Here is a 27101-nt window from a genome sequence, read left to right on the forward strand (position 1 = left end):
CAAAATTTGTAGTAGCTACAATTTAGCTACTTTTCCCGGGAAGAGTAGGGGCCGCTTTTTGGCTTCTTTCAAAGCGTGATTGTGAATGTTGGTGAATCTCCACCTGACACGCCAAGCAGGCCTGACTGACAGCGTGAAGAAGCCACTGCGTTTAATGATGAGCCAGACAGAAACACAGATTGATTGTTACAGTTTCTGATTTTGTACATTTGCAGGTTTTCAATTAACGCACCCAGAGCCGGGACATCCAACAAAAGTTGAGACTAAATGCAGTCAATCATTCCAGGATTTTCCTAATAGAAATCCACAAAAATAACGGACACACCAGAGAGTTTTGTGCAAAGCGTCTACTGTTGAAATAAAACTGCTCCAATTTAAACGTTTCAGCAAGACACACCGGTCAGCCAGAACATTCTGACCACCTACTCATTTCTACGCTCACTGTCCACTTTATCAGCTCCACTTACTGTATAGCTGCTCTCTGTAGTTCTACAGTTACAGACTGTAGTCCATCTGTTTCTCTGATACTCTGTTACCCTGTTCTTCAGTGGTCAGGACCCCCATGGACCCTCACAGAGCAGGTACTGTTTGGGTGGTGGGTCATTCTCAGCACTGCAGTAACACTGAGGTGGTGGTGGTGTGTTAGTGTGTGTTGTGCTGGTCTGAGTGGATCAGACACAGCAGTGCTGCTGGAGTTTTTAAACACCTCAGTGTCACTGCTGGACTGAGACTAGTCCACCAACCAAAAATATCCAGCCTGCGTCCTGTGGGCAGCGTCCTGTGGCCACTGATGAAGGACTAGAGGATGACCAACACAAACTGTGCAGCAGCAGATGAGCTGTCGTCTCTGACTTTACATCTACAAGGTGGACCGACAAGGTAGGAGTGTCTAATAGAGTGGACAGTGAGTGGACACAGTGTTTAAACACTCCAGCAGCACTGCTGTGTCTGATCCACTCGCACCAGCATCACGTCAGTGTTACTGCAGTGCTGAGAATGATCCACCACCCAAATAGTACCTGCTCTGTGAGGGTCCATGGGGGTCCTGACCACTGAAGAACAGGGTCACAAAGGCCTGAATAATCGCTCCACTGCTGAAGAGCTGTTGCGGCCCCACAGCAGAACTAGATTTCTAGGTAAAATAACATCATAATCCTCCTTTTGCTGTAAAAACGTTATGACACACAGTTTAACAGTAAACGGTCTTAAACGCTGGAGTTAATGTAGAACTGCTGATTCACCCTTTAACCCTGAAGATCAGCGCAGACGGCTGGTCACCATAGCAACACAGACAACAGTCTCGCCCAGCTAGTAGCTATGAAACAGTAAAGAGAGAGATTTAAGACGGACATCGATAATCTGGAGACGAATGGACTGATTAGTGTTTATTGTCACTCCAGCTGGTTTCCTGATACGTTTAACCTGCAACGACTCACGAAACTTAAGTCGCTTCTCTTTCTCCAGCTTCTCGTTCGAATTCTCCCGTTCCACCTTAAAAGCCTCAGGCACCATTTAAGGTGGAACGGGACAATTCGAACGAGAAGCGAGGTCAACCTAGCTACTAATATTTGCAGCTAGCTACAAAAAGTACCGCGCAACCCGTCCCTGATATGTGTTGTAGTCATGGCGACGCCTGGTTCCCATCACCCCCACTGTAAAGACGTCTGAACCATCTCACACCAAACCCTCTGAATGGGCTTCCTCTCCCTCCCACTAAAATTTGCAGGGGAATTTTGGAAATTCGGTGGCGGTCCCCTTTAAAAGCGAGCCTTTGTGAAGGGAAAGCGGCTCCTGTCGCTTTAAGAAGCAGAGAGCGCACAGGTGGGTCCTCAGGAGGAGGAGGAGGAGGAGGAGGAAGGGTGGTGGGGGGGTAAATGGGGCTCATTGAGGGGGGTCAGATAGAGGCGTAGAGGAGCTGCAGCGTCTGTTCTTCCCTCGTGCTGGAAAGCGGTGCACTTTGATGCACCGAGGACTCGTTTTTAAGGGCCTTTCGACTGATGCGCTCATCCGTGTGCGATGCTTTTGACCGCCTTCCCCCAGCTGCATGTAGTAAAGGTACGTGGCGTCGTCCGGCATCGCTTTGTTTCCTTCGCTTGTTTATTTATCTGCTGTTTATTTGGCGCGTGCACTTGCGCCGGGGCCGTCACGACGCCGACCAGCATCTCCTCATCAATAGCGTCGTCTGGCTGAGTCAGTGCGCCATTGCGTGGATGCGTGTGTGTATGGAAGGAAGGAAGGATGGATGGATGGATGTGCGCGTGAATGGGGTTGGTAGCCTGTTGCCAGGATGGAAACTGCTCGTGCTGCAGTGGTTGCTATGATAGACTCCCCCCCCCCCCCCCTCCCCCCAATCATGATTATTATTTGATTATTATTATTTTACCGGTCCACCTTAAGCGTGCATGTAACTAATGCACCATTTAAGGTGGAACGGGTTAAAAAAGAAAGAAAGAAAAAAAAAAACTTAAGCCTCGCGCTTCTGGTTTGTGGAGTCTCACAGGCTCGTGCTGTCTGCTAAACAAGCTGATGGGCCTGCGCGCGCGCGCCTGCGAGCATGCACGTCTTTTATTGAGGCTCTGAGGTTCTTTTTTTCTCGGGATAAAACCGCGTTGTTTTGGTTCTGCTGCTGTAGGTTGCACTGCGGGTTCTAGCGCCTGATAAAGGCAGATCCACCCAAAGCACCACAGGGCGCCTCCTTGCTGAAGGAACTTAATGGTGGTGTTTTTTTTGGAGGGCAGATGTTTCAGGGGTTACCTGTTGCTATAACGACTGACCACAAGACGTTCACTGCGCTGATTGGCTGCTGTGAGCGCAGGTGGCTCTGTGGGTTCGTGTTAATGCGATGTCAGCTGCGTCTGCGTCTCTGTGGCCCGAGCGTTGTGTTATCGGGCCTCTGATCACTGATCGGACGGGCCGAGTCTGATTCACAGGCTGCGTTTCTGCAGCACCTGCAGCTTCACTGCCCGGCAGCAGCTGCTGAGTGTCCATGCTTTTTAAGGGGGGGGGGGGGGTTAAACGTGCACTTGGCATCCTCACTGGCCTCTGACAACATGCAAGGTCATTTGAAGTGACATTATGTTAGGGACACTGGGGATTTGAGTCCAGATAGACAGATTGAATTTTATTTTAATTGACTTTAGTGACCCCCATCAGTAGTTTTGCTTGTAAACAGCGTGGCTGACTGTCATACTGACAAGCTAAGATCACTGGTTGCCATGGTTATTGTGTTGGTAAGTGTGATCTGCTGGTTAAAGCAGGCTATAATAGCTTTTCCCATACCGATTACAGTAATAATATTAATAATTATTATTTATTTATTCATTTATTGAGCCCTTATCATACCAGCGGCGGCTCAGAGCGCTTCACAGACAGGTAATATTGTTTAAAAACAATGACAAATTAAAGATAATTACAAAATATCACATTTATTGTATTAGTAATATATTGATCGACTGACCAAATCAGGTTATAGTAGTTTTTTTTCCATAATAATAATAATAATAATAATAATAATAATTTTACTTTTATTTATTTAGTGAGTCATTGATCGATCAATCGATCAGTTATCAGTTACCAGTGGCAGCTCAAAGTGCTTCACAGACAGGGAATAATGTTTAGCAGTAACGGAAGAAACTATGAGCGTTCATTTAAAACCAGAAGACAACGACGGATCAAATTAAAAAAACATCATTATCAAAATTACGTTGGGTTTTAATGAAACGCTGCGTTTCGCATGTTACACATACATGTAATCGGTCTTGGTGAGTCACACGTATGACGTGTAACACGAGGTTGTGTCTCTAAAGGAGAAATGAAATAGAAACATAATAAACAGACCAGAGTAATAAAGTGTGAACACCTGTGCGTTTGCGTGTCTGAGTAGATGTATAATAACTGTGTCTCTGCTGTAGGAACAAAACCTCGTGTCTCCGTTTAGGATGTCGTTTTTCAGGTTTATCATAATTTGAGACGCCTGTTGCCCTTTAGATTGTGTAGAAATTGCGTGATGTGTTTACAAGTCTGATTACAGTGGCTTGTATTAAGGGTAAAGTATGTAATCAGTGGGCATTTGTAATTGAGTAATCGTAATGCATTGATTAATTGACAGCTGTAAAACAAACAAATGACAATTTACTCTTCCATGCAGTTTCAGTCAGTCTGATTCACTATTAATTCTCATTTGATTATGAATTCATAATTGATTCACCTAATTTGCCATTAATCCATGATTGATCCACTGTTAATTTACCAATGATTTACTGTTGTTCTTCCACTAATTTACAGTTTACATTTAATAACAGTAACGCTAACCAATCAGCTCTCAGTAGCAGTAACGCTAACCAATCAGCTCTCAGTAGCAGTAACTCTAACCAATCAGCTCTCAGTAGCAGTAACGCTAACCAATCAGCTCTCAGTAGCAGTAACGCTAACCAATCAGCGCTCAGTAGCAGTAACGCTAACCAATCAGCTCTCAGTAGCAGTAACACTAACCAATCAGCTCTCAGTAGCAGTAACGCTAACCAATCAGCTCTCAGTAGCAGTAACACTAACCAATCAGCTCTCAGTAGCAGTAACTCTAACCAATCAGCTCTCAGTAGCAGTAACTCTAACCAATCAGCTCTCAGTAGCAGTAACACTAACCAATCAGCTCTCAGTAGCAGTAACGCTAACCAATCAGCTCTCAGTAGCAGTAACGCTAACCAATCAGCTCTCAGTAGCAGTAACGCTAACCAATCAGCTCTCAGTAGCAGCAACACTAACCAATCAGCTCTCAGTAGCAGTAACGCTAACCAATCAGCTCTCAGTAGCAGTAACGCTAACCAATCAGCTCTCAGTAGCAGTAACGCTAACCAATCAGCTCTCAGTAGCAGTAACGCTAACCAATCAGCTCTCAGTAGCAGTAACACTAACCAATCAGCTCTCAGTAGCAGTAACACTAACCAATCAGCTCTCAGTAGCAGTAACACTAACCAATCAGCTCTCAGTAGCAGTAACACTAACCAATCAGCTCTCAGTATCAGTAACTCTAACCAATCAGCACTCAGTAGCAGTAACACTAACCAATCAGCTCTCAGTAGCAGTAATGCTAACCAATCAGCTCTCAGTAGCAGTAACGCTAACCAATCAGCTCTCAGTAGCAGTAATGCTAACCAATCAGCTCTCAGGAGCAGCAACACTAACCAATCAGCTCTCAGTAGCAGTAACGCTAACCAATCAGCTCTCAGTAGCAGCAACACTAACCAATCAGCTCTCAGTAGCAGTAACTCTAACCAATCAGCTCTCAGTAGCAGTAACTCTAACCAATCAGCTCTCAGTAGCAGTAATGCTAACCAATCAGCTCTCAGTAGCAGTAATGCTAACCAATCAGCTCTCAGTAGCAGTAACGCTAACCAATCAGCTCTCAGTAGCAGTAATGCTAACCAATCAGCTCTCAGTAGCAGTAACGCTAACCAATCAACTCTCAGTAGCAGTAACTCTAACCAATCAGCTCTCAGTAGCAGTAACACTAACCAATCAGCTCTCAGTAGCAGTAATGCTAACCAATCAGCACTGAGGACTCACAGGCCTGTTTTTTGTGGTGCTGTTTCTTCTGCTCTTTAACGTCAACATATATGTTTAAGGTGGATACAGTCGTTAGCTTGATGCTAATATTGTATAGGAATTCTCATTGACAGGCTAATAAACATTTCCTGGATTAAACTCTGCTGTATTGATCAGTGGAGGGAAAGAACCGGCACCCTCATTTTATCACTGTGAATTTTACCGGCATTTAATTCAAAGTTCAAAGGGAAACCACCAAAATTTGCAAATGCCTGAATGTTTCAGTGGTTAAGATGTAAACAGTCATTCAGAGCTCCCTCACAAAGCCGAAGACGCCGCCTGATGTCTCAGACGTGGTTTAATGATGGTTCTGAGAGGCTTTTAGTCTAAAACATGTTTTTTAGTCCAGAGAGACTCATGCAAGGCGATATAGCCCCCACTTATTTTTCCTGATGTGTTACTGTTTCTCCATCATCAATATCCCATAAAAACTCAGAAGACTCGTGCATGTTCATTGTAAGACTCGTCGTTGTCATGGCGACCCCTGGTTCCCGTCACCACCGCTGTAAAGACATCTGACTTTTAGCTAATTAGCTAACTGTAACTAAGCTCATCAGTGGCTCCATTCACTGTGTTTATTTAATTGAGGAGGTATAAATTGTGGGCACAAATTAAATGTGATGATATCGTGAAGTCCTAGCCTGTTAACATACTTCAGTCTGTGCGTTTGACCCCGTTAGGATTGCTCAGGCCCGAGCCTGTCTTCCCTCTCCGCCCGCTCGTCCGCGCACCGCTTAAACGTCTGACCCACATACGCTCAGTTAAAGATGACAGCTGCTCGACTCCGGCCTTCAGCTCTGCTCAGTGAGCAGCTTTCGCTGATTAGCTTTAAGGAGCAATCTCATTAGAACCGCACACCTTTACCGAAGGGGCTGAAGTCAGGCACGTGCAGGCTGAGATAAACCTCCTCAGCTGTCCCTCACCAGGCCTGTGGCAGTAACAGAGCCCTCTTATTCGGGGAGCCCTATGGAAAATGGGTTGCACGGTGGCGTGGTGGGCGGCGCTGTGGCCTCAGCAAGAAGGGCCTGGGTTCGATTCCCCAGCCGGGTGACCGGGGTCCTCTCTGTGTGGAGTTTGCATGTTCTCCCTCTGTCTGCGTGGGGTTCCTCCGGGTTCTCCGGTTTCCTCCCACAGTCCAAAGACATGCAGTCAGGCCGATTGGATGTGCTAAATTGCCCCTAGGTGTGAATGTGTATGTCTGCCTGTTTGCCCTGCGATGGACTGGTGACCTCTCCAGGGTGTATCCTGCCTTCCACCTGTTGGGATACCCCCCCCCCATGACCCAGAAGGATAAGTGGCTTAGACGATGTGTTAACAGTGACTACGTTTTCATCCAAAGAATTTTTTTTGTAAAAAATGTTGAAACACCTCATAAAATTTGCCGGTGCAGGCTGTGGAAACAGAAATGATCTGTAATATTTGGATGAATGTCCACATTTTTCCATTAAATTTTAGCTGAAAAATAGTTTGTCCTGCAGAACCTACATTGTAATTTTTTGTTTCAGGAGGAAAAAAGTAACACATTTACACAAAAAAATTAGTGGCAGATTTCTTGTGATGGAGAGGCAGAGCTCTATATGGCAGAAAAACGAGATCTCTTGCATAACGGTTAAGATGGAGAAAATAATAACAATAATAATACTAATAAAAATAATAATACACCGATCAGGCATAACATTATGGCCTCCCTGTGTCTACACTCATTGGATCAGATGAGTGGATCAGAGTTTTTAAACACCTCAGTGTCACTGCTGGACTAAGAGTAGTCCACCAAAAATATCCAGCCAACATCGTCCTGTGGGCAGCGTCCACATGTAATCCATCATTTTAAATTTAGCCACAAAACATTTATTAATCTAATAACAAAGAACTGGTTTGAGAATCTCATGTGAACTTTATCGTCTGAGGCTGCTTAGCTTAGCCTGGAGCCGTTTTGTCTGAGGTCATTTGAAACCACCCGATTGCCTGTTGAACAAGAGCTGAGACGCGATTGCCTGCCGAACGAGAGCTGAGACGCGATTGCTTGCTGAACAAGAGCTGAGACGCGATTGCCTGCCGAACGAGAGCTGAGACGCGATTGCCTGCCGAACGAGAGCTGAGACGCGATTGCCTGCTGAATGAGAGCTGAGACACGATTGCCTGTTGAACAAGAGCTGAGACGCGATTGCCTGCCGAACGAGAGCTGAGACGCGATTGCCTGCCGAACGAGAGCTGAGACGCGATTGCCTGCCGAACGAGAGCTGAGACGCGATTGCCTGCTGAATGAGAGCTGAGACACGATTGCCTGCTGAATGAGAGCTGAGACACAATTTTACTCTTTTGTCTCTCCTGAGATGTGAAGTTGTTTTTTCTGATGCCTGAAACTGACACTGTGATGTGAGTTGTGGTCCCAGAATGTACACCGTAATATTCAAGGCGCTTTTATAGAACAATCGACTGTGTTGTAAATGTGATGTTATTGTAGGAGATCAGGTCACTCAGCATGTTTAACAGTTCAGTCATGTTCATGTGTGGGTTATACTGCCGTCTCGCTGTGCTTTGCATGAAATAAATCAATAAATGAACAGTGGGGTTTTAAACCAGCAATAAACGAGTTATTACAGACACTAAACTGTTGCCTTGGTAACTCCTTTCCAGGCACAGGCCTATTTTAAACTACCAGAGGCCTTGTTTACCTAAAAAAGAGACTCTCATGTGACAAAACAGTAACACTTAATAAGCCCAGGCTTTCAGTGTGGCTGAATAATGGTGTAGGAATTCACAATGGAATATTTAAAAAATTTGAAAATTTGACATTTGAAAATTTACCCCAAAACTATAGTGTTTCCAAATGAATCTAATTATAACTCATTTAAAAAACAGTGTTTAGGCAGTAAAGACTTAAAGCAGTAGTCCAGTTTTCTGGGTAACTCCACATACAGTAAAGTGCAAAAGTTTGAGGCCACCTTTCATTTATGTACTTTCCAGCAAAAATGGGAATAAAGTACAATTTAATCATTTTTCAGCATCAGAAACAAAAAAAAACTTTTCCCTTCATTCCAGCTTCCATTGTTTTCAGGAGCCGCACTTTCAGTTCTTCAGAGAATCTGTAGACACACCTCCAAAGTTCAGTCTTAGAAGCTGGTTGATGATTTCCTGAATCAAACCCATTCAGCGGTGTTGAGGTCTGGACTCTGGGGTGGTCAGTCCATCGTCCAGCTTCTTTGTTTGATGTGTCCGTCTCCTTTTCTCAGTGAGGTTCTTCTTGATCAGCTACACGTCCTTTCAGACCCACAGCACTGAGTGGTCTTCTCACAGTGGAAGGATGGATAGAAACACCTGTGGATGTTTTCAGATCTGAAGCAGCTTGATCTTCTCCTCTCTCTCAGAGATCAAAGCTTTCAGTGCTGTTTATCTGATGGGAGCAGTTTTGGGGTCTAGCAGCTCTTCGAGGTGGTTGTTAGGTGCCACATTTTCTCTGGAGCTTTCAATCTGGTTTTTAACTCCAGTTTTGTACACTCCTGTTTTTTTTCCACTTACTTTCCTTTGACTTTCTCCTTCCAATCCAATTCAAGTGGATTAGTTTATCTCTTAGATTATATTAAGATTAGATATATGTCCTGAAAAACTAATAACTTGGACTTAATGGCTGTTGTAGTAGAAATGAAAGGTGGTCTCTGATTTTTGCACAGTATTGTATAACAATAGTCAGGAATACCAGTACTGTTTGTTGTGATATTGTTTGTTGTTTATCCAACATTATCTTCTAATTAGTAAGTTCAGCTCCACAGCAAAGCACTGACCAATAGAATGGGACACTCTGGAGCAGCTGAACATGGTCTCCATGTTGTAGAGCAGTGGAACTGTGCTCTCTCAAGTGATGGCGCTCCATCCAATACCTTTGGGATAAGTTGAAATGGTCCAGAACCGACCATCCAGCATGCTCAATCAAATCCTCAAAGCAATGTTCCAACATCTAGTGGACGTTCGACCAAAACAATTGACTTTTTTTGGATTGTACTGTATATTTTGATTGATCCAAACACCCACAGAAAGAGGAATCTGGAGCTGTGATTGGTCAGGATGCTCACCACACACAGTAATGAACACCGTGATTGATTAGAGGGCTCATTTGCATATTTCAGCCTTCTGAAATATCAGTATTGTAAAGGCCAGTGTTGTGATATTGATAAAAAAGCTCTTTTTCTATTTGCTGTGCCAAGACTAGAACTGTCACTGTTCATACGTTTAACCTAAATAGCTGGTGTTTATAATGAAAACGTGCCAGTAGTTTTCACCAGAGCAGATTTTCACTGGCCTACATCGTAGCTGGCACTCCAGTCGTGTCAATAAGTCAGTGAGGTCGTTGTGCCTCAACTGTGCTTTAAAAGCTTTTTCATATTGAGGACTTCTGACGTTATCTAAAGCATTTGTAACCAGTATATTGTGACCATCAGGGGACCCTGAATAGCCCCAGTGTGGAATATACATACATGTTCAAGCATTCAGGCATTCAGTCTTGGCCAATATATTAGTTAGATTATATTACTACAAACTGCAATATATTGCAAGCGACCTTGTGGAATATTGCAAATATACTCACCGGCCACTTTATTAGGTACAGGTTCAGTTGCTTGTTATCACAAATAGCTAATCAGCCAATCACACGAATGGGCAGACTGGTTCCAGATGATAGAAAGGCAACAGGAACTCAAATAACCAACCAGAATCTCTGAGGAACGTTTCCAACACCTTGTTGAAAGTCTGCCATGAAGAATTAAGACAGTTCTGAAGGTGAAAGGGGGTCCAACCCTAATAAAGTGGCCGGTGAGTGTAAGCCATTCGCACGTGTCTGTAGGCGAAATGTTCTGCTATGGAGCTGCTGATCTTGGATCAATCAGCTTTAGTCTACAGCGTTTATATTTATATATTCGGCTGAATAATCTCATGAAGTCTGGTGCTCCGATATGGCGAAATATATTCCAGATGTATTTATCAAATATATTTTTGCAGTGTATGAAAATGGCCGAGTTGTATGCATTTTTAATTGTGTGTAGTTGTAATGAAGGTTCCAGATGTAGCTAAACGTACTGACTGTGATCTGCACTGTACTTTACATTAACCGTGTACGTCTGCAGTCAGACTCTCACACACAGTGTGTCTCACATCAGATCATAATCAGATCTGCATCGTCACAGGGTATCAGTACCTACAGCCCTCGCTCCTGTCCTGTTAAAGGAGCATTGGATCAGATTTAAAATGAAGAGACTGGAACTCAAACTCATTTATGAAGGCATCAGACAGTGAAGGGCATCAGACAGGATTCCGACTGTTTTCATACGTTTTCAAACGGATTGAATAAAAACACATTTACACACATTTATTTCTGTATGGAAGATTTCTGGGTGTAATTTTTCCCCATAGATTTTTCACTGCGTTTCAGCATCAGCTGCACTGTATCCGAAACGTATCTCAGATATATAAAAATACACGTCTGGCTGTTCAGACGCTTAACCTAAATAACTGCGGTTTGAACTGAACACGTGAGAGCAGATTTTCCTCGGCCTACATCATAGCTGTCAATATGTCAATAAGGTCAAAGTGCCCCGAATGTGCTTTAAAAGCTTTGTCATATTGAGGAATTCTAATAATATCCAAGAACAGTTTGATAGTCGATATAGGCCGACTGTCAGGGGACCCCGAATGGCCCCGTTGTGGACCATATGGATGCCACGTTGCGCCAAAAAATGATCTCAGCCATAAGAAGCTTTGATTATTGATGCCGTCTCTGGCTATCTAGCACCAGAGGCAGCCCAGAGCAGCTTAAACAGTCAATGCCGGAGCCACACGCCTCATTACGACTTGGACACCCTCTGTTTTATCAGCGTGAGCGAATGGCTGACCAGCTTATTAGAGGATTTGGCATCTGTTAGAGTCTGAGTCCAGGCGGGTTCTAGCCTGCCGGCTTTAGTGTCGGCTCCTCCGCCGACATACACTCATTCCGCGTCAGGCTCTGGAGAGATGAGTCCGAAAGCTGGAGCAGAGAGGTTTAGCAGGAGGTGTGAGAAGGTAAAGTGTTTTATTTAAGCTAAAAATTTTATTATGAGCACAGAAAATTTGGAGAAAGAGGTGGATGTTCCAGTATTATTGACAGCCCTGATTCTTCATTATTCATACTCATCATTATTTATCATCTTCATATTTGTTAAGCTTTCTGTACAATAAGGATCTGGACAAGGATACGAATTAAACATTCATTTTCTCCCAACAACTGCACATGAAATATATAACAATGTGTTAGAAACTGATCAGGCGTAATGTTCTGACCACCTCCTCGTTTCTACGCTCACTGTCCACTTTATCAGCTCCACTTACTGTATAGCTGGACTCTGTAGTTCTACAGTTACAGACTGTAGTCCATCTGTTTCTCTGATACTCTGTTACCCTGTTCTTCAGTGGTCAGGACCCCCATGGACCCTCACAGAGCAGGTACTGTTTGGGTGGTGGGTCATTCTCAGCACTGCAGTAACGCTGCCGTGGTGGAGGTGGTGTTAGTGTGTGTTGCGCTGGTCTAAGTGGATCAGACACAGCAGTGCTGCTGGAGTTTTTAAACACCTCAGTGTTGCTGCTGGACTGAGAATAGTCCACCAACCAAAAATATCCAGCCAGCGTCCTGTGGGCAGCGTCCTGTGACCCCTGATGAAGGACTAGAGGATGACCAGCACAAACTGTGCAGCAGCAGATGAGCTGTCGTCTCTGACTTTACATCTACAAGTTGGACTGACAAGGTCTAATAGAGTGGACAGTGAGTGGACACAGTGTTTAAAAACTCCAGGAGCACTGCTGTGTCTGATCCACTCGTACCAGCACACCACACACTAACACACCACCATCTATTTGCTGGTAATTAACGAAAAGCACTGGCAGAACGGGGTTAAAGAGGGACGTGTATTAGGTCAGCTGGCATTTGGTGGCACCGATACTCGTCATGATTTGTGATCATGTTTTTTCCTCCTCCTGTGGAGTTACCGTTTTGGAGATGTGAGGTTTTCTTCCGGCAGTAGTGAGATACTGCTGCGCCAAAGCCTTAGTTCATTACATTTACAGCCTTTGGCAGACACGCATCCAGAGTGACTTACAGAATGATCATGTTACAGAGGTGGGCAAAGTAACGACAGTGTTAGGGGTCTTGCCCATGGACTCTTACTGGTGTGGAGTAGGGCGCTTCCCCCAGCAGGGTATCGGACCCCAGTCAGCAGTGTGTGTGTTTCCTTTAACCAGCATGTTAAGAATTTTACAGAAAACGACTTATTTTCACTTAGAAAATCGTCCAAACTTTGAAAACCCCAGTCAAATAACGCTTTCTAAATAGAAAAATAGGTCAGGTGAAGTGACCGATGTGCAGGTGCTGTGTCTGGTGGTCTTCCTAACATCTCCACGTTTCTGTTCTCAGGTTGACGAGCCTGTCGACATGCTCCCCAAATCGAGAAAAGCGCTCAGCATCCAGGAGATCGCTGCACTGGCCAGATCTTCCTTTAACGGTAGAGCCTCATTACAGCACAGTTCAGATCTCACCTTCCACATTTAGCTGTTCATCTGACATCAGCATTCATTCTCTTCTCTTCTCTTCTCTTCTCTTCTCTTCTCTTCTCTTCTCTTCTCTTCTCTTCTCTTCTCTCCTCCTGTTTTCTCTTCTCTCCACTTCTCTTCTCTCCTCCTGTTTTCTCTTCTCTTCTCCTGTTTTCTCTTCTCTTGTTTTCTCTTCTGTTTTCTCGCTTCTCTTCTCTTCTCCTGTTTTCTCTTCTGTTTTCTCTTCTCTTCTCCTGTTTTCTCTTCTCCTGTCTTCTCTTCTCCTGTTTTCTCTTCTCCTCTCTTCTCTTCTCCTGTTTTCTCTTCTCTCTTCTCTTCTCCTGTTTTCTCTTCTCCTCTCTTCTCTTCTCCTGTTTTCTCTTCTCTTCTCTTCTCCTGTTTTCTCTTCTCTCTTCTCTTCTCCTGTTTCTCTTCTCTCTTCTCTTCTCCTCTCTTCTCTTCTCCTGTTTTCTCTTCTCTCTTCTCTTCTCCTGTTTTCTCTTCTCTCTTCTCTTCTCCTCTCTTCTCTTCTCCTGTTTTCTCTTCTCTCTTCTCTTCTCCTCTCTTCTCTTCTCCTGTTTTCTCTTCTCTCTTCTCTTCTCCTGTTTTCTCTTCTCCTGTTTTCTCTTCTCCTCTCTTCTCTTCTCCTGTTTTCTCTTCTCTTCTATTCTCGTTTTCTCTTCTCCTCTCTTCTTCTGTTTTCTCTTCTCTGTTCTTCTCTTCTTCTATTTTCTCTTCTCTTCTCCTTTTTTCTCCATTCTTCCTTTTGTCTTCTTTTTTGTTTTTCTTTTCTCTTTTGCTTTTTCTCCTTGTTTCCATTCTCTCTGTCCTTTCTTTCTCTCTATTTGTCTCTTCCTCTATTTCTTCTTTTTCTGCCTCTCATTTGTTTTTTTACCCTCTTCTGTCTGTTTTCCTCATTCTTTTTCCCATCTCTCTCTCTCTCCCTTAGGTATCTCTCAGGTGGTGAAGGATCATGTGACTAAGCCCACAGCGATGGCTCAGGGGAGGGTGGCTCACCTGATTGAGTGGAAAGGCTGGTCTAAACCGTTCGACCCATCGTCCGCCACTCTGCAGTCCCACTTCAACTCCTACTCCCACCTGAGCGAGGGCGAGCAGGAGGCTCGCTTCGCAGCAGGTGGGTTTCTCCTCCCCGCGCTTCAGATACTGCTGTTCTACATTCACTGCAGGAATTTACGAGTCTTAAAGTGGCCACGAAGGTTTTAAAAACCCAATAGTAAATTAGAGTTTTGACAAGTAGTTTATCATCGTCAGTGACCGCTAGCCCAGATAGGGTCGCGGTGTCCTGCCTGTATCCTGCCTTCCGCCCGATGACCACTGGGATAGGCTCCAGCACCCCCCGCGACCCTGAGGGAGAAGCAGCTTAGAAAATGGATGGACAAGCAGTTTAGTTTATCTGATATTAAATGTCATCATATTTAAAAAACCAGGAGATGTTTTAACTTTATGCTCCAGCAGAGGGCAGCGTAGAGCCGGCAGACGTCACACACAGGACGCGTCACAGAAAATCGCTGATGAACCACAAAGTCAAGCTGATTTGACTTTCTACTCGTACAGATTTAACAGAGTAAATCCGCCACTGTCGCTTAGTGACTGTGATAGAAATTAGTCAACTACGTTATGCTGTGGCTACACTACTAACGTCAGCCAAGGGGAGATCTTAAAGACTTTATAATGACTGTCTTTCTTTAAACGTGTCATCTGCTTTGGATTTTTGTGGTCTGGGTCTGAGATTTTAAATATTTGTCGAAGGATGCCGTACAAATTCAATTAAATACGACTGAAATGCGTCTCTAGGAGGAATTTCCTGTAGGCAGCTGCTTTATTTTCTTAAACCAGAATGTATTTTTCACTGTTAGTTAGAAAGTCACCTGTGCAGCAAGTCCAGTCGTGAAATTTCCTCTTTACTAAATATTACACAGTCAGCTGTCAGTGGGATTATAACAAAGTGGAAGCGATTGGGAACGACAGCAGTTCAGCCACGAAGTGGTTGTCCACGTAAACAGAGTGGGGTCAGCGGATGCTGAGGGGCATAGTGCGCAGAGGTCACCGACTTTCTGCAGAGTCAATCACTACAGACCTCCAAACTTCATGTGGCCTTCAGATCAGCTCAAGAACAGCGTAGAGAGCTTCATGGAATGGGTTTCCATGGCCGAGCAGCTGCATCCAAGCCTTACATCACCAAGCGCAATGCAAAGCGTGGAATGCAGTGGAGTAAAGCGCCGCCACTGGACTCTAGAGCAGTGGAGACGAGTTCTCTGGAGTGACCAATCACGCTTCTCCGTCTGGGAATCCAACTTTGTGGGAACAGTTTGGGGACGGCCCCTTCCTGTTCCAACATGACTGCGCACCAGTGAAGACACGGATGAGCCAGTTTGGTGTGGAAGAACTTGACTGGCCTGCACAGAGTCCTGACCTCAACCCCATAGAACCCCTTTAGGATGAATTAGAGCGGAGACTGTGAGCCAGGCCTTCTCGTCCAACATCAAATTCCCATGAACACTCCTAACCCTTGTGGAAAGCCTTCCCAGAAGAGTTGAAGCTGTTATAGCTGCAAAGGGTGGGCCGTCATCATATTAAACCCTATGGATTAAGAATGGGACGTCTCTCAAGTTCATATGCGTGTGAAGCCAGACGAGCGAATACTTTTGGAAATGTAGATTTTGTTAACTAATGTGTTGCAGCACCATAATTTAGGGAATTCTTACAGTTTTAGTCTCAAACCCCGACGCAAATCCGGGCAAAATCTTTAGGCTCCATAAAGTTAAGAAAGCATCGTCTGTTCACGGCCACCAAATGCCTTCAGTGGGAAGCAGCAAAAATCCACTCAAAGTCGCTAAATATCTCCAGATGACATCATGCGCTGTTTAGAATATTCGTGAAAAGCTGCTCTCATTTACATATTTCTCTGTTTCTGTTGTCAGTGGGACGAGTATGAGGTACTGACTGAAGGGACTCTTCCCTTCATCTCTGTCCTCCTTTGTCTTCTCTCTCTTTTTCTGTCTATTTCTCTCTCACTTCCTCTGTCTCTCTGTATCTCTCCCTTCCGTCCCTCTCTCCACTTTTTTCCTTTCTCTCTGTCTGTCTCTTCTGTCCGCTCTCTTTTCTTCCCCACTCTCTCCCTCTATCTCTTCTGTCTTCTCTTTTTTCTCTTTTTCTTCTGCCCCCCCTCTCGTTTCTGTCCTTTCGCACTTCCTCTCTTTCTCTTTCTGTCCCCCTCTCTCTTTTCTGTCCTTTCTCACTTCCCCTCACTCTCTCTCTCTCTCTCTCTCTCTCTCTCTTTTTCATCCTCTCTCTTCTCTTCTTTCTCTGTCTCTCTTGGTTCCCTCTCTGTCTGTCTCTCTCCCCCTCTTTTTTTCCCCTTCTCTCTCTCTCTCTCTCTCAGCTGGCTGCAGTTCAGCGTCTGACTGCAGTAAATTGGTTTCTAGCTCAGAGTGACCTGAGGTGACCACTAATCACTCTCACAGATCTGCTTTAACTGACCGACACTGACCTTAAACTCTCCAACACTGACATACTAAACTCTAAAGAGCCAGAATTTTGGTTTGAGTCCACTTGCACTTTCCCTCGCTGCAGTCCAGCCCGCTGGATCTCTCTGCTCGTGTTTCGGTGTCGTTGTGGAACAGAAGGAGCCGAACTGAGCGTCGGACACTCTGAACAGTCGGACACGCTGTCCACCGTCGCACGGAAGCTTCCAATCAGGCTAAATACACACAGATGCTTCCAGTGCTCCGTCATCCACACAGACTAGAACTGTGTCCTGCTCAGTCGCACTAATAAGAGCTCAGGATGATTTAAACTTTGCCTTCTCTCCTCCCCTCTTCTCTCCTCTTCTCTCCTCCCCTCTTCTCTCCTCTTCTCTCCTTCCCTCTTCTCTCCTCTTCTCTCCTCCTCTCCCCTCTCCTCTTCTCTTCTCTTCTCCTCTCCCCTCTCCTCTTCTCTCCTCTCCTCTTCTCTCCTCCTCTCCCCTCTTCTCTTCTCTCCTCCTCTCCCCTCTCCTCTTCTCTCCTCCTCTCCCCTCTCCTCTTCTCTCCTCTCCTCTTCTCTCCTCCTCTCCCCTCTCCTCTTCTCTCCTCTCCTCTTCGTCTCTCCTCTTATCTCCTCTCCTCTTCTCTCCTCTTCGTCTCTCCTCTTCTCTTCTCTTCTCTCCTCTTTGTCTCTCCTCTTCTTTCCTCTTTGTCTCTTCTTTTCTCTCCTCTTCTCTCATCTCTTCATCTCTCCTCTTCTGTCCTCTTCTCTCCTCTTCATCTCTCCTCTTCTCTTCTCTCATCTCCTCTTCTCTCCTCTCCGCTCCTCCACTTCTCTCTTATCTTCCCTCCTTTTATCTTCTCTCCTCTTCTGTCCTCTTCTCTCCACTTCTCTTCTCTCCTCTTTGCTTCTCTCTTCTCCTCTTTTCTTCTCTCCTCCTTTCTTATTCTCTCCTCTTCTCCCCTCCATATCTCTTCTCTCTTCTCTGCTCCGCTTCTTATTTTCTTCTTCTCTTCTCTCATTTTGTCTTTTCCTGATTTCTCTTTTCTTCTCTTCTTGTTTCTTTTCCATTCATTCCCTTTCCTCTTTTTTCCATCCTATTTTTATTCTCTTGATTTCTTCTCTTACATTATTTCTTCTTCTTTTCTTTTTTCCTCTTCTCTTGTCTTTTCTCTTGTCTTCTCTTCTGTTCTCTTCTTTTTTCCTCATTTTCTCTTCTTTTTTCCCTCTTCTCTGGCTAGTTGTAAGTCAGTGCGGTTCTGTGTTCTCAGGAGTGGCGGAGCAGTTTGCGATCGCCGAGGCGAAGCTGCGAGCCTGGAACTCTGTTGATGAAGAGGATGTGGATGAGGAGTGTTCCGAAGAGGATCTCCCTCAGAATAACGACTTGACCATCACGACCCAAAGCTCAGGTACGTACAGGCGCTGCTCTCAGGTGTCGGAGCAGATATCACACTTCTGATCCCACAATAATGACCCCTCCAGAGTTAAGAGCACAGCTGACTCCACTCCTCTTATCCCAGAAATCCAGGAACTTCACTACCAGTCGTTGGAACTGTGTACAAAAAACATTAATCAACGATGCCCAGAGTTTATTATAAACAATACCAAAGATATTTACTGTTTAAGTTTCTGAAAATTAAACGTGTATAAAACGTCTTTCTTACTGTCTAATAATTCTTTATATAATAGACGACGTGGAAAACTAAAAATTATACCATTAACATCCAACCGAATTTAGCAAAATGATCGTTTGAAACTAACTAGTGTAACTAAGGACTTAATAAACACTTTACACACAAACTTAAGTATAAACTCACGCAAACCTGGTCTGTTCTAGAGAAACCTCATCACAGTGGTGGTGATAGGAACCAGACGTCCACCTCTAAAGTCCTGGTCCTCATTCCATGCAGAGATTTGCCAGTGAGGGAAATTCTGTGGTCACTGTTAGACAGTACATCCCTCCACAACAGACACATCAGTAGATTGTATTTTATATCAGACAGAGTATGAAACAGAGTAAAATTCAAAATTTATAACGGAAAAATACAAAAATATACAAAAAGAGGCTTATATTCTATAGACAGGGTGAGTCATAAATATTCATCCGAATTCAAAATGATTTATTTCACTTGTGAATCATTACAGATCAACGCAGTAACTGTAAATGGTTTAAATGATCATAAAGCTTGTTATGTAGTGTTGCAAGTGCTCAATATGAACCTCCTCCAGCTGTAGTGTGTGACTCTCTCTTACAGTTGGACTGTGATTGGTTCCCAGGCGCCTCACAGTTGTACACATACGGCGTTTTGAAATCGATGAATCCTTTTGAACCACCCTGTATTTGTATGTGCTAAAACAGAAGCCGGCACTGGGAGAGTTGACCCGGCACGCTGAAGGTTGCAGGTTCGAATCGCAAGACTCACTGGGCATTCGTGGTTGTGCTCTTTAGGCAAAGCACGTAACCTCCAACTGCCCTGGGGGTGATTCCTCTGCTGGCCAGACTGTTCATAGATAGTTCACTCTAAAGCCCTGCTTGTTTAATTACCATCACATTTCCGCATGAAAGTGTATGTGGAGCTCCTGTCTTCACTTTTACATGAACTGACTCTCGATTCCCATCACTCAGATCCAGAGTCAACCCAAAACGTCTAGATTCTGCTTTTAAATGAAGTAGAAAGTGTTGTCCACACTGGTCAGAAGAAAAAAGAGCAGAAAACAAACAGACACAAACCGAGCAAATGTTTCAGCGTCTTATCTTCAGGGCTCGTGAAGCAGCTCTCTCCTTTTAAAGACTCGGACAGGTTGACCTCACCTGTGTGGGTTCGGCTCTGGTCTTCTTAAAGTGACGGTACAAATCAAAAACATCAGAGACTTTCAAAACAACACATTTATCAGAAGCAGTGAGTGTGTTCACACGCACTCAATAATCCAATCATAGTCGGATTTCTGCAGCTATCCGATTATTCAAATGGTCATTTAAACACTGTAGTCTGATCTAGAAACCCGAATAATAAATCTGATAAAATTAAATCAGATTTCTCAGTCTGCTGAGATCAGACGGTGGACGTCGCGAGACGCAGCCAAAACGCTGGAGCGGCACTGAAAGCGAACACGAAATGAAGGATTTAAATATTCCTTCTGAAAAGCCGCTCCGAGCAAAATCGCATTACTCCGCTCCCAATCCGCACCGCTCACCCGCTCTGGATCCGGCGACAGTTGGAGTGGAAATGGAGGGTAAGAATAGAAAAATACTGCACACTTTATTTTATTGCTTATATCATTTATGGCTGTTATTAAACAAACAACTGGTTAAACATTCTGTGCTCTGCTGCAGCACAAATTTCCAGAAACACCATTCGTTTTTCCTCAACTTCGCCCCAGAATTCCATGAGCGTGAAGCAAACCACAGCAATACACACAACTTCCGAGGTCTGTTGAGAAAAACTGTAAAACTTTATTGAAAATTTAGCTCCTCCCGCACAATCTGATTGGTGGGGAAGTGGAGATTCCACTTGTTCTATCTGATAAAAGCATCTTTTGTTTGTTTTATTTTGTAATAAAACCCGTATCATTCCACTGACCACCAGTTGCAAAGCAACAAGAGTGGGTCGCTTTACTGAAGCTAAGCTGCTGGAAATACTTTTTTTAGTTGAAGAAACCTGCAGTATTAACAGCATACATTTAAAACAATGTCCAGGACTTGACTTTTTATTTATTATTATACAACTGTAATGTTCATAGGCAGTGGTGGACAAAGTACACAAACCATGTACTTGAGTTAAAGTCGAGACCCCCAGGGTAAAATATTCCTCCAGTAAAGTAGAAGTTCCTCCCTTTAGACCTCCACTTGAGTAAAAGTACTAAAGTATTTCCCTTCAAATGTACTTAAGTATAAAGTAAAAGTACTAAAAGAGGAATTCTGGCTCTGATGTCCTGTTATCATTTTTATAACCAGACTGGCTTCATGAACTCATTTCAGGTGAAAGTCCTCCAGCGTCTCTCTTGGTAAACCAGTCTTTTAATAGAACGTCATTAATTAGTGACGCTGACGTCTATTAAAATGATCAGAAGCACAAAACACTGAAGGTAAACAGTTTCCATCAGGGAGAACCGAGTGGCTCTGAAATCACTTTTTACACACAAGCAAAGTTTCAGTTTCAGATTTATTTACAACTTAGTTCCAAGTTTAAGTTGAATAAAAACTGGCTTTAAACTCAGGATCACAGATGAGCTCCTTTACTATGTTGATCTGTAGGCGTCTGTTCATAAACATAAACCAGCCCAAACTCATTTACTATAAAATGAAATGGTGTTTGTAGAAATTCAGAAAAAAGCCGCGTCAGTCTCGACTGCATATGTGGACATATTTCTATATTGAGCTCTATTTACACAAAGTTAGGTTAGTTCATCATTTATGTTGAACAGACTCTCCCAAAGTTTTACGCTGCTGCGCTGACGTTGAACCGCGTGCTGCACTGGGTCGGTATGACCAACAGGTCAAAACCAGCTCTAAACAAAGTGACCGCTGGGCCCTGATTGGTGCTCTGGCTTTGCGCTTCTTTCGTTTTGACATGTTACGTTTTTATACACACAGAAACCAAAAGGAACGACAGATTTCTCAAAATGTAGGAGGAAAAAGTCGGATATTAGACTCTGAAATGTAGTGGAGTGAAAGGAGAAAGACGCCCAGAACGGAGAAACTTCAGTACAGATACACCAAAAATACTAAAGTACAGAAACTAATTACATTTACTCAGATACTCAGTTACTGTCCACCACTGTTCATAAGCAGTAGATCACTGGAGGTGGTGCTTTCTGGTGAATAACTAACTGTGAAGATGTACTGCAACCGAATCACAGCCGTGATGATATTCACCGTAACCCTGCGCCTCTGCTGTTCTACTGCTTAATGTCTCCTTGCAATGTTCTCTCTGTGCACCATGAAGGCAGAACATTCATGCACACCTTTCTCCAAAGAGCTCAAGGTTGATCATTCTTTGTTCCTGTTGTTCCAGCTTTGTTCTGCATTGTAATGAAATTTTATAAAGAATAGTCCAGTCCTTCTGTCTCTTTCCTCTTTTGTCTGTCCATCCTTTCTACCATTGTTCTCATTTTTTCCTTTTCTTATTCCACCTTTTCATGTGTGTTTTCTCTTCCTCTTCCTCTTTTGTTACGTTCTGTCCCTCCTCTCCCATCTCTCTGTCTTTTTCTCCCTTATTTTCTGTCCCCTCTCTGTTCTCTAGGCGTTCTGACTCTTTGCTCCTCCCTCAGACGCCGCGTTGTCCAATCGGGAGTTTGCGGTGCCGTGCCAGGCTGAGGCTGACCTTGAAACGTTCGTGGACGACCAGAGTGGCCTGCGGGAGTCCGGCCTTTGCCAGTTTAACTGTGAAGAGCAGGCCGTGATAGATGTAGTTCCAAAAGGGGTTGAAAAACTACAACTCCCAGCAGATGAAGCCTACAGCCAGGTCCATGAGTTCTCCAAGGCTGACCGCCGGCCCTTCTGGAGCCGGGGAGATTCCTGCTATCACTCCACCTCCCACTCTGAGTCTGGCCTTTCTCCAGAAGAGGAAGAAGAGGAGGATGGAAGAGAGGTAGAAGAAGGAGAGGACAATGTGTTTCAGGAGGTTATCCGCTGGTACAGCCGCTGCAGGAGCATCTCCGACACTTCTGGAGCGGCTTCCTTCGACGACGAAGAGGCGGAAGACAGAGAGATCGCCAGGCAGTGATGTCCCTCTCTCTATCTCTCCCTCTTTTCCTTCTCTTTCTCTGTAAGGTCCCTTTAGTGCAAAGGTCACCAGCCCTCCACCTGGAGATCTGCTCTCCATCCCTGCAGTGTTTTGTTTCAATGTTAACACCGTAACGCCAAGGCAAACACCTACTCCAGCTAATAAACATCTCAGAAGATCTTGATTGGCTGGATCAGGTATATTCACCTTATTCACATAGCTGCCGTTTTTGGATAGTGATATAAGTGAAAAATAGTAAACTAGCTTCTATCTAACGTACGTCCTCATATTTAAGCACTGTGAGATGACTGAGCTCTGTACTCCATCAGAGGGGCAGTGTAGAGGCTCTCTTTGGTCAGAGGTTCTAATCTGTTCGGTCCAGTGAAGGAAACTGAGGCCTCTTTTCCGCTGTAGAGCTCAATGGTTCGGTTACGGTGTCTTTTTCCATCTGATGTGCTGCTAAATCAGAACCAGGAAACACTGAAGAAAAACTACACACGAGAGTGGCCCAGCGACGGCTAACCGGTTAAATGCTACAGAACGTGTTCGATTCCCGCTGTGACTCCAACACCAGTCACTCGGTTTATCCTCTGAACATGAGTTTTATGAGCATCAGTTAGCTAGAACCAAGCCTGCACCGCAGTGGGTAGAAGCTTTAGTCTGCTTTCTGACGTTGTACGTTATGCAGCGATAAAGTAGCGACGGAAACGAATAGCTGTGAATGGCTCTGTGGCCCTGAGCGCGGTTAGCAGGGTTTGTGAGCGTTCCATGTCGAACCGTGTCCGTGTGGAAATGCCGCTGGAACAGCTACTCTCTGTGCTCAGAGCCTCAGAATTCCATGCTGGTCTAAGCTGGTTCTGGCTGGTCTGGTCACCCAGGATGGTCACGCTGGTTGACCAGCACACCAACATCCAAAACACAGCAGATGCTAGTCTTTGGCAGTTTTTCTAGGAGGATGATGTATCCTGTATAAGTGGATTGATTGATTGATTTATTGATTGATTGATTTATTGATTGGGGGGACGGGGGGGGTTGGATACTTTTCAAACATGCCTTACAAGTTCAAATCACATTTGACTGAAATATCCGCCCTTATTTACGTCACGGAAGGCGCAAACGGAGTAATCAGCCAGTAGGCAGCTGTGAAAAAGTGGTTGAAGCCTTAAAATTATCTAAAATGGTCAAATGGACCCTGATAGTAAGAGGGTAGCGGACCACCGTCGGCCACCGTCGGCATTTTGCTCAGCATTTTCCCGGCGGCGCACTAGTGGTTAAGCAGAGCAAGAGGCAAAATTCCACGTCATCACTCATTTTCCGCTCACAGTCTGAACTACTGATGTTTCCGTCCTGTTTTTGTTATACTTTCTGAATTACTTTAGTAATTTTCTATAAAATAATTTTATATCGGGCCTAGTCATATTTTTCTCTCAGTTGTTTGTTTTTTTATTTAGTTTATTTTCTAAAATAAATGTGTGCATTTAAAATATGTTTGAGGAGATTAAAACTAGACAGAGTTTGTATGTAGGACAGTAATCTGGGTGGTCCGAGGGTGGACCATCAGTGGCATGCAGTCAGTGGGATGCCGACTATACCGAGCCAGCGGACCAATATATGCTCATTATCTGGGGATCTTTAAAGATTCCTCAGAAAACACAAAGAAATACTTCTGCAGGGCTAGAGTGGCTGGCATTACCCAGGGGTAGACCCATCATGCCCTCGCTGTGGTGGAACACCTGCCAACTCGTAACACGTTTTGGGCCTCCACAGAGCTTAAGAGGTTCTTGTCCGCGGGTTTTTACTTCACTAACTGAGGCCTTCGAATGCAACATAATCCCTGCCCACTGCTTACATGATTTGTGGTCCCGTCAGAATCTCTGTTTTCCAAGCCCCAAGTAGCTGCTGCAGTTGTCTTTGCCCTCCTCTTAGCTAAGAGAAGGATCCTTTTGGCGTGGAAATCCACCGCCCCTCCCTCACGCGCTCTGGGGCTGACTGATGTCATGTTTTCCTTGGACTTGGAAAAGATTCAGTTCAGCCTGAGAGGTCCTGCAGACTCATTTGACCGGATTTGGCAACCATTCATCTCCTATTTTAAACGCCTGTCTAATTTAAATACAGATTAGAGGACGTCTTTATCCTTTCTTTTTCCTCCTCCCTAATTTGTCCATCTTTGTTTAGCCTTTATTGATTTTTTTTTTACTGTTTCAACTCTCTTCTTATTTATTTATTTATTTATTTATTTACATCTATCTTTTTCAGTCAGGGAGGCAGGCAGAGATATTCTGGGTTGGGTGGGATGGGTGAGTGGGGTGGGTTAGGGGGTTGGGGGTTGGGGGAGCAGGGCTAGACGGTTATAAGATATTGGGGAATTGACGTTGTTATAATTATAACTGTTTTATTTCAAGCTGTGGAATAAAAGGGAAAAAAGGGGCTACTAACGGTCAAGCGTCTATCAGTACGCAGGCCTGATAAGGAGGCACCTTGCTGACCGTACGCCACTGCTGGTCCACCTTTCAACCACTGAGATTACTGTCCTGCGAGGTCAACTAGTTTTTAATCATCTCAAACTAATTTTAAATGCAGAGACTTTTATTTTGGAAAATAAAATAGGACAAATATTACAAGTGTTCTTAATAATAAAAAAATGACTACACTCTTACAAATAATGGTTCTTCAAGGGTTCTTTAGTAAAGAAAGTGGTTCTATATAGAACTATGAACACTTGAAGAAACATATGTACGATTAAAGGGTTCTCCGCATCATTAAAGGGTTCTTCACGTTGGTGGAGGATGTGCTGTGGATGTTCTATATAGAAACAAAAAGGTCACAGGTCAAGGCTGTAACAAAAGAAGAACCCTTTTTGGTGCTGTACAGAACCCTTTTCAAAAAGGTTCGAAATAGAACCATATGCAACACATTCACTGTCAATCTGAAGAACCATTTAATCATGCACCTCTCTTTGAGTGCTCTACAGAACCACTGGCTTTATTAAAACACGTCACATTATTTTTGAGTGTATAATTTAAAAAAAATATATATATATATATATTAATATATAAATAGCTCTTTGTAATATTTGACATTGTATTTTCCAAAATAAAAGTCTCTGTGCATTTATAGTGCGAGGGCCTAATATAAAATGATTTAGTTGTAAATATTGCTGCTGATGCTGTATAACCGGAGAACGTGTCCCACTCTTTGCAATGTCATCCGGTTTTCTCAGACGCTAGGGGGCGCTCCTGAGTCCAAAATGAATGGGTTGATATGGAGCGTTTGAGCAAAATCAGTTTATAAATGCTGAAACATTTTTAATGTAAAAGAACAGAATCATTTTCTGAACAGTGTAAAACATTTTAACACCGCTGTGATATTTAAGAGCTTTTAAACTTGAGTTATAGGAGTTTAAAACGGGGCCTCATGACGTCAGTCATGAGCCAATGAGCTGCTCCGCTCGCCAATCAATCGTCATGCTCTAGCAGTAAAGCCTGCCCCCTGCTGCCCAAAACCTGTTTGCTGTAGAAAAAAGGATTTAGATAAAAATTTCTTGGTAAAATTTCTCAGTTTTTAGTGAAAGACACCCTTCTGCTCTCTAAAACTAAAGGAAAGTTCTGGTTCAGTGATTAGAAACTGTTTGAACTTTTCCGCTTTTAGACGTTGAGCCCCATTCACTCCCATTCATTGAGGACTCGCTCGTGGGCGCCCTCTGCTGTTCAGCAGTCCTGTTTTTGATATAATAGGGGAAATAGGAAGTGGCAAGGCTCCTCATAAACCGGCTCTGGTATAACCAACTTTATTTGCAATACTGCTGTTAAAATGTGAGTGAAGTGGGCTACAGAATAAAGTGTAAATAAGGTGATGTGATCTGTGGACTTGGCTAAACCCTGCAGGAGAATAGAGGAGAGCAGGCTGGTGACCACTGCTTTAGTGTCTACTCAGTCTTTCAGTCATCTTCTCCATCTCTCCCTTCGACTCTCTCCTTCCGGTCCCGACTGTTCTTTCCTCTTCTTGTCCTTTACCCCCTCTGTGACTCTTGACCTCCATGTCCTGCATTCTGGTTGGAGATGAGATGAGAGAGAAGTTTGCAGCGACTGCGTCCTCAGGTGACTGAGGGGTCAGATTCAGACGGCATCCGCACCAGCCTCAGCAGACTCTAATGCCGGACCTCGATGGAAATCGCCGTAGTCGTCATGCCCATATTCATTTGTAGCCTGTTAGTAGTGCGAGTCTCTGACCTCAGAACCATTTGATTTAATTTTTTTTAGAAATCGATTGTTCTTCTGGCAGGATTCAGATTTTTTTTTAGTCAGATTCACCAGAATTATTTTTCAAAAATAGACAAATATGACTATTTACACAACAGTAAAATGCAGACAATTAGAACAAGACAGTTTTATGTTTGAAAATATGCTGAGAATTTTATTTTTGCAAAGAAACAACGGCGTACTTTACTGAATATTGATAGAATCAACTCTAATTCTAGTTCGAAGTTCTAACTAGTGGTGTAACTGCGGTCTTATGGGCCCCACTGCAAAAAAAGTGAATGCCATCTCTCATATTAATGAGTTTTAGTTCATTAAAGATGATCTAATTTGCTTTTTTACTCATGTCTCAAACAAGCTGATGCTCTCAGTACAGCAAACATGCTCCACCCACTGATGCATACACTGGGCTGCCTTTTTGGATTGTAATAAATATAGTTTTTAGTTTCTAATATTTAGCTTATTTGGCCAAATAAAAAGATTA

The 27101-nt window shown here is 43.9% G+C and overlaps 1 protein-coding gene across 1 annotated transcript; it reads left to right on the plus strand.

Annotated features, from left to right (window-relative positions):
- The first annotated feature begins 1884 nt into the window (after positions 1-1884).
- On the plus strand, positions 1885-22545 carry fam131a (family with sequence similarity 131 member A). Its single transcript, XM_017723175.2, has 5 exons — positions 1885-2055; positions 13034-13121; positions 14099-14284; positions 17907-18044; positions 21907-22545. The coding sequence occupies exons 1-5, from the start codon at positions 2017-2019 to the stop codon at positions 22359-22361; spliced, it is 906 nt and encodes a 301-aa protein (XP_017578664.1). The 5' UTR covers positions 1885-2016; the 3' UTR covers positions 22362-22545.
- Positions 22546-27101: the final 4556 nt, after the last annotated feature.

Source organism: Pygocentrus nattereri, chromosome 19 (genome assembly GCF_015220715.1).
Source record: "Pygocentrus nattereri isolate fPygNat1 chromosome 19, fPygNat1.pri, whole genome shotgun sequence".
Taxonomy (NCBI): Eukaryota; Metazoa; Chordata; class Actinopteri; order Characiformes; family Serrasalmidae; genus Pygocentrus; species Pygocentrus nattereri.